General features: G+C 51.1%; 1 protein-coding gene across 1 annotated transcript in view; it reads left to right on the top strand.

Annotated features, from left to right (window-relative positions):
• Positions 1–7,119, top strand: part of IRAK2 (interleukin 1 receptor associated kinase 2) — a 78,731-nt gene that overhangs the window by 2,306 nt on the left and 69,306 nt on the right. The window contains exon 2 of the mRNA XM_008059649.1: positions 6,839–7,021. Within this exon, the coding sequence (XP_008057840.1) occupies positions 6,839–7,021 (183 nt within the window). The remainder of the gene's footprint in view (positions 1–6,838; positions 7,022–7,119) is intronic.

Below are 7,119 nucleotides of genomic sequence, written 5' to 3'. Positions count from 1 at the left end.
CCAGGCTAGAATGCAGTGGTGTGATCCCAGCTCACTGTAGCCTCCACCTCCTGGGCTCTGGCGATACTTCTTCCTCAGCCTCCCGAGTATCTGGGACTACAGGCATGCGCCACCATACTCAGCTAATGTTTGTATTTTTTGTAAAGACAAGGTCTCACTGTGTTGCCCAGGCTGGTCTCGAACTCCTGGGCTTCAGTGATCCTTCTGCCTCAGCCTCCCAAAGTGCTGGGATTACAGGTGTGAGCCACCGTGCCCATTCCCCACTGTAATTGAAGTTATAATCCAAACTCTTCACTAGGCCTGCCAGCTCTGACACAGATCCACCCCCGACCTGACCTCTGAACTTCCCTCCTTCCACACCCCTCTTACTAGCCCTGCTGCATTCACACCGGCCTCTTTGGGCCAGACTCAGGGCTTTTGCACTTGCTGTTCGTTCTTTATGGAGCATTCTTCCTTCCCCCTGTGCTCCCATGGCTGACTTTCTAGTCTGTCCTAGTTTCCTCTTGCTGGAAAACAAGTGGCCAGATTACTACAAATGTAATGGCGTCTTACCATTCTGGAGTTCAGAAGCCCTAAAATCAAACAGGCCCTGTGGGAGAATCTGTTTCCTTGTCTTGCCCGCTTCTGGTGCATCCCTTGGCTTGTGGCCCCTTCCTCTATCTTCAAAGCCACTAGCATAGCATTTTAAAATCTCTTTCTGGCTGAGTGTGGTGGTTCATGCATGTACTACCAGCACTTTGGGAGACCAAGGTGAGAGGATTGCTTGAGCTCAAGGGTTCGAGACCAGCCTGGGCAACTTGATGAGATCTCATCTGTACAATAAATCAGGAAAAATTAGCCAGGCATGGAGGCACACGCCTATAATCTCAGCACTTTGGGAGGCAGAGGTGAGAGTATTACCTGAGCTCGGGGGTTTGAGAGCAGCCTGGGCAACTTGGCGAGATCTCATCTCTACAATAAATCAAGAAAAATTAGCTGGGCATGGTGGCACATGCCTGTAGTTCCAGGTACTTGGAAGGCTGAAGTGGAAGGATCACCTGAGCCCAGCAGATTGAGGTTGCAGTGGTCATGCGCATGCCACTGCACTCTCATGGGTTGTGTTAGGACTTACGCCTTTCTCCATCCAGGGAGGAGTCTGGTTAGTCTGGAGAAGGGGCATTTGACCCCAGTATGGGTCATTTCAGGGGCTGTGCCATCCCTGTTTGAAGATGGGCAAGGTTTTGTACTGTTTCAGGTGAACTGCAGGATTCCGGAACTTGGAGCAATGGTCTCCCTGTACTGTCTAGCCTGGGTGACAAAGTGAGACTCTGATTTAAAAAAAAAAAACAACAAACCTCTGGCCTATGCTTCTCATCCCATGCTCTCAGAATCTGATACTCCTGTCTCCCTGGTAATTTTCTTGGCCTGACTCAGATAATCCAGGATAACCTCATCTCAAATTCCTTAATTTGGCTGGGTGCAGTGGCTAACATCTATAATCCCAGCACTTTGAGAGGCTGGGGTGGGAGGATTGCTGAGCCCAGGAGTTCAAGACCAGCCTGGGCAACATCGTAAGACATTATAGCTACAAAAGAAAGTTAAAGAAATTAGCTGTGCTTGGAGGCGTATGCCTGTAGTAGCCCCAGCTATTTGGGAGGCTGAAGGGGAAGGATTGCCTGAGCTCAGGAGGTCAAGGCTATGGTGAGCTGTGATTATGCCCCAGTACTCCAACCTGGATGGCGGAGTAAGACCCTGACCAAAAAAAAATTAATGCCATCTGCAAAGTCCCTTTTACCACATAAGGTACCCAATTCCCAGGTCTTGTGACTGAGGATGTGGATGTCTTGCAGGGGGGTAGTTATTATTCTGTCTACCCTAGGGCTTCAGGAGTCCACTTCTGTGTTGCTTCAACCAGAGACAGAGACCTTTTTTTTTTTTGAGTTAGAGTCTCACTCTGTCGGCTGGAGGGCAGTGGCATGCTCCGGCCGCTGCAGCCTTGACCTCCTGGGCTCAGGCAGTCCTTCTGTTTCAGCCTTCCAAGTATCTGGAACTATAGGTGTGAGCTAGGCTTATTTTTTTGATTTATTGTAGAGATGAGGTCTCACCAAGTTGCCCAGGCTGGTCTCGGACCCCTGAGCTCAGGTAATCCTCTCTCCTTGGCCTCCCAAAGTGAGGATTACAGGCTGAGCCACCACACCCAGCCCAGAAGGCCTTTCTTGCCCCCTGTTTTTCTCTGACCCATCACCATGTTTCATTTCCTTCATTCCAGTTCACGGGCTTAGATGTGACTTTGTCCCTTATTTGTCTCTCTTAGTTGTCTGTCCCTAGTGTAAACGCCATGAGGACAGGGACCTTGCCTGTCTAGTTCACACCTGCATTCCCAGGGCCTGGGGCGGCACCTGCTGAGTGGACAGGCACTCGGCAGCCACCAGAGCACATGATGAGCCAAAGGGGACGGCCGTGGTGAGGATGCGGGCCGTGTTGTCTCACCCTGTGGAGTCCAGGGTCAAAGCCCAGGGTCAGCTGCTTCCTATGTTGATTGGAGGCCATGGGGCCGGGAGCTGGTTGCACCACCCAGCCTGCTGCTCCTCACCCAGGCCCGGTGCTCTCCGGTGTCCTCTGCAGCTGAATGAGTGACTGTGATGTTCCTTTCAGTTCTAAACAGTCTTGGCTTCTGTGGGCCGTTTGGGGAGAAGACGGCCCTCAGAGCTGAGGGTGGCACTGGGAGGTGCGTGTGGGAAGGACTCCGAAGAAGCTCAGCACATCACGCCTCCCCAGGCACGAGCTTTTGGACTCGACGCATTGGCAGATAATTTGGCTGCTTCTTGTTCATTTCTCCGTGACTGCTGCAGCGTCCACTGGAGTCTGAACCCATGCAAAATGGGCTTCCTGCAGCCTCACCTCCTCAGGCACGTGCAGGGGGCCCTGGGGACAGGGGCTGTTAGGTTGGGCCGCTCTCCCTCTTGTCCACTCATGCTTGTGCCAGCCTCTGTGCACAGCCCTGCTTTGCCCCTGGCCAGCTGTGTGACTTCAGGTCAGTGACTGCCCGTCTCTGAGCCTTTAGTTTCCTCATCTGTAGTAAGACCCTCACGCAGTTGCTGAGAGGCTTAGTGAAGGGTCGTGTCAGGGCTTCCGCCCTCCTCTACCCAGGGAGGTGCCTGGTTAGTCTGGAGGAAGGGCATTTGACCCCAGGCAAACGGGTCATTTCAGAGGCTGTGCCATCCCTGTTTGAAGTTGGGCAAGGTTTTGTACATCAGGTGAACTGCAGGACTCAGGAACTTGGAGCGATGGCCTCTATATACTGTTAACCAGCAGCGATGGATAGTTTAACCCTCCCAGCTAACTTTTATACCACATTGATTGTGTATCAAGCACTGTTCCAAGTGCTTCTATATGTATAACTCATTCAGTCTTTGCAACAACCTCTGAGACAGGTGGTGCTGTTATCCTTATTTGACAGATGACAAAGCCAAGGCTCAGGCAGAGGTGAAAGGCCTTCCCCAAATGCACAAATAAGCAGCAGTGACTGGATTTGAACCCAGGCCCCAAATCCCAAGGTCTGACTCCAAACCACCATTGTACTGTCCTCTTGAGATATGCACATGCTTTTATATCTATAGAAAAAAGAGCAGGGCATGGTGGCTCACACCTATAATCCCAACACTTTGGGAGGCCAAGGTGGGAGGATCACTTGAGCCCAGAGTTTGAGTCCAGCCTAGGCAACATAGTGAGACTTCATCTCTACAAAGTATCACAATAATAATAATAATAATAATACTTAGCTGGCTATGGTGATATTTTCCTGTAGTCCCAGCTTCTCAGGAGGCTGGGGTGGAAGGACTGCTTGAACCCAGGAAGTTGAAGCTGCCATGAGCCACAGTTGTGCCTCTGCACTCCAGCCTGGATGACAGAGTGAGACCCTGACTTAAAAAAAAAAAGTCTGGAAGATGTTACCAAAATATAGCCAGTGGTTTTCTTGGAGTCTTCCAAGTGGGATGATCATGAGAACTTTGATTTTCTTCTGCTTTCTTTTCTTTTCTTTTTTTTTTTTTGAGTCAGAGTCTCACTGTCGCCCAGGCTGGAGTGCAGTGGCATGCTCACGGCAACAGTAACCTTGACTGGCTGGGCTAAACGATCCTTCCACCTCAGCCTTCCAACTAGCTGGAACCACAGGCATGCACGACCATGCCTAGCTAATTTTTAAATTTATTGTAGAGGCGAGGTCTCACCAAGTTGCCCAGACTGATCTCAAACCCCTAGGCTCAGGGAATCCTCTTGTCTCGGCCTCCCAAAGTGCTGAGATGATAGGCGTGAGGCACTGTGCCTGGCGGGTCAATATCTTAAGATACGTCACTTTCATGAAACGAAAATGACCCAACTGGAAGGCACCTTAGAGTCAGTTCTTATTTTTCCTGCATTATGAATGAGGAAGGTTCAGCCCATGGAGGGTCAGGACCATGGCTGAGTCCCCGCTGCAACTAGCCACCAGTGGCCGCCCTGGGCTCCTGTGTTTTCCATTACGTCACACAACCTCCCAAGGGTGGGAAGTGTGTGTGGATGGACAGTGGTTTCGTGAGAGAGGCTTTCCTTCCTCTTCCCTCTGCTCTTTTCTCTGTGCTGCTGGAAGCCACCCTGACCTGCTGACATCACTTCCGGGTGGACCAGGAATCTGGCCTGGGGTTTCCAGTGACTCAAGTTGCAACTTAGGAACTTTCCATCCTAAAGGAGCACTTCTCCTGGAGACTCACTGCAGGAGGCCATCACAGCCCATCTGTCCAGAGGGGAGGGGGTTGTGCAATGCGGCCATGTCACTCTGAGATCTTCTGTGGTTCCCTGTGGTTCTTTTTTCTTTTTTTGAGTTGGAGTCTCACTCTGTTGTCCAGACTGGAGTGCAGCGGCACGCTGCTGGCCACTGCAGCCTCGAGCCGCTGAGCTCTGGCGATCCTTCTGCCTCAGCCTTCCAAGTAGCTGGAACTATAGGCGCGCGCTACCATCCCCGGCTAATTTTTTGATTTATTGTAGAGATGAGGTCTCGTCAAGTTGCCCAGGTGGGTCTTGAACCCACGGGCTCAGGCAATCCACTCACCTCAGCCTCCCAAAGTGCCGGATTACAGGCTGAGCCACCAAGCCCGGCTTCCCTGTGGTTCTTAGGGTCAAGTCCAAACTCCAAAGCATGGCAGTTGCTCGAGGCTCTTCATTATGTGGTCCTGGGCTTCCTCTCTCACATCACCTCCTCCCACTCAGCCCACTGCTTTTGTATTTTCTGAATAGGAAAGCACCGTGGGGCTTTGGTTCACTCGCCACACGATCTATAGAGCTGTCATGGGCCTGGTGCACAGTAGATGCTCAATGATGTGTTGTTGAAGAGTGAATGAAGAACATTGATTCCTGCCCCATGATTTCTGAAATCTCAGAACTAAGCTTGATTCCTTTATTCCTGGTTTTATTTTATTTTATTTTTTGAAAGCAGAATTTATTGGAATGACAGAAAAGTTCCCAGAGGCATTACTTAAAGCTAGGAATAGGGGACCCAGGAGGTTGCCCTATTCCTAGTTTTAAATAATGCCTCCCTCACTTCAGTAAACTCAGTGGGATACTGGCCATCAAAATTACCATTTTGAAGGGTGCAACAGCTCAGAAAATGCTGATGGGATAATGCTAGTAAATCAGGGCAGGATGGAAAATCTTACCTACAATCTGGCAACAACTATGTTGATTTTTGGAAAGTGGAAGAGCCTTAGTAGCCCCAGGAGGATGGTGATATGTTGCATAACTTTTTCCCTTGCATTTCCCATGGTTTTTTTGGTGAACAGCCATTAATTCTGTGGTTAAAAAAAAAAAAAGGAAGAGTGCATTCTTCTTATTATTGCCAACGGTGGCTCCCTGCAATTTTGGCCAGTACTTCAGAGCTGACAAAGTGCCTTTGTATCCATGGGCTCCCTTGATCCATGTAACAGTTCTGTGAGGACAGTGGGTCGTGAGTTCGTTCATTTATGCATTCATTCATGTATTCTTACTGAGCTCCCCACCAGGACTGGGACTTAGCTGAGGAGGCGAGATGCCAGGGGCAAACTTGAGGAGGCACTTGTTCTCAGGGTCTTGTGAGTGCAAGGTCAGCTCTGAGTGTGAGCGTCCTCTTGCACCAGGCTCTTGAAGTGCCCCACTTGCCTCACCCTCGGCCTGGCCTGCCTCTGTTCTTGGCTGGGCTTTGGTCTCTGTTTTGGGGAAGTAACAGGGAACCAAACAGGTAAAACTTTCTTTTTTTTTTTTTTGAGTTGGACTCTCACTCTGTCGCCCAGACTGGAGTGCAGTGGCCGCTCCCGGCCACCTCAGCCTTGACTTGCTGGCTCCGGCGATCCTTCCGCCTCAGCCTTCCAAGTAGCTGGAACTACAGGCGCGTGCTACATACCTGGCTAATTTTTTGATTTATGGTTTATTGTAGAGATGAGGTCTCGCCAAGTTGCCCAGGCGGGTCTCGAATCCATGGGCTCAGGCAATCCACTCACCATAGCCTCCCAAAGGCATGGGATTACAGGCTGAGCCACTGAGCCCAGCTAGGTAAAACTTTCTACCTTCCAGGGGCTCCCATTCTAGAAGGGGAGAGGGCACCCACTGGGGAAGTGACCGCCCACAGCAAAAAGCAGCCCAAGCTCAAGGCTCTGACCTTCCTGGCTTATGGTCTTTCTCCTAAGTCTTGTGTGCAGGTTGTCACCTGGGCCACTTGTGGACCCCAGCTAATGGCATTTCTGGTCCAGGAGGGGTGAGTGGGGAAGATGTCTTGGACACCTCCTGGCTGGGGCTACCCGGCTAGCGATTAACTTCTCCAACCCTAAGCAGAGTCCTCTCCCTCGCCTTCCAGCCTCCTATGTGATCACAGACCTGACCCAGCTGCGGAAGATCAAGTCCATGGAGCGCGTGCAGGGTGTGAGCATCACACGGGAGCTGCTGTGGTGGTGGGGCATGCGGCAGGCCACTGTCCAGCAGCTTGTGGACCTCCTGTGTCGCCTGGAGCTCTACCGAGCCGCCCAGATCGTCCTGAGCTGTGAGTAACCCGGGCCCATCATGCTCCTGAGCAGTTTCAGGGTGAGCTGCCCTCTCCGGCCTTTAAAACTTTTTCACTCTGTTTTTTTTTTTTTTTTT

The sequence above is a fragment of the Carlito syrichta genome, unplaced genomic scaffold (genome assembly GCF_000164805.1).
Source record: "Carlito syrichta isolate Samal-C Ts95f unplaced genomic scaffold, Tarsius_syrichta-2.0.1 Scaffold304318, whole genome shotgun sequence".
In the NCBI taxonomy this organism is placed as follows: domain Eukaryota; kingdom Metazoa; phylum Chordata; class Mammalia; order Primates; family Tarsiidae; genus Carlito; species Carlito syrichta.
Note: the sequence above shows the minus strand (reverse complement) of the source record. Positions and strands in the feature narration are given on the sequence as shown.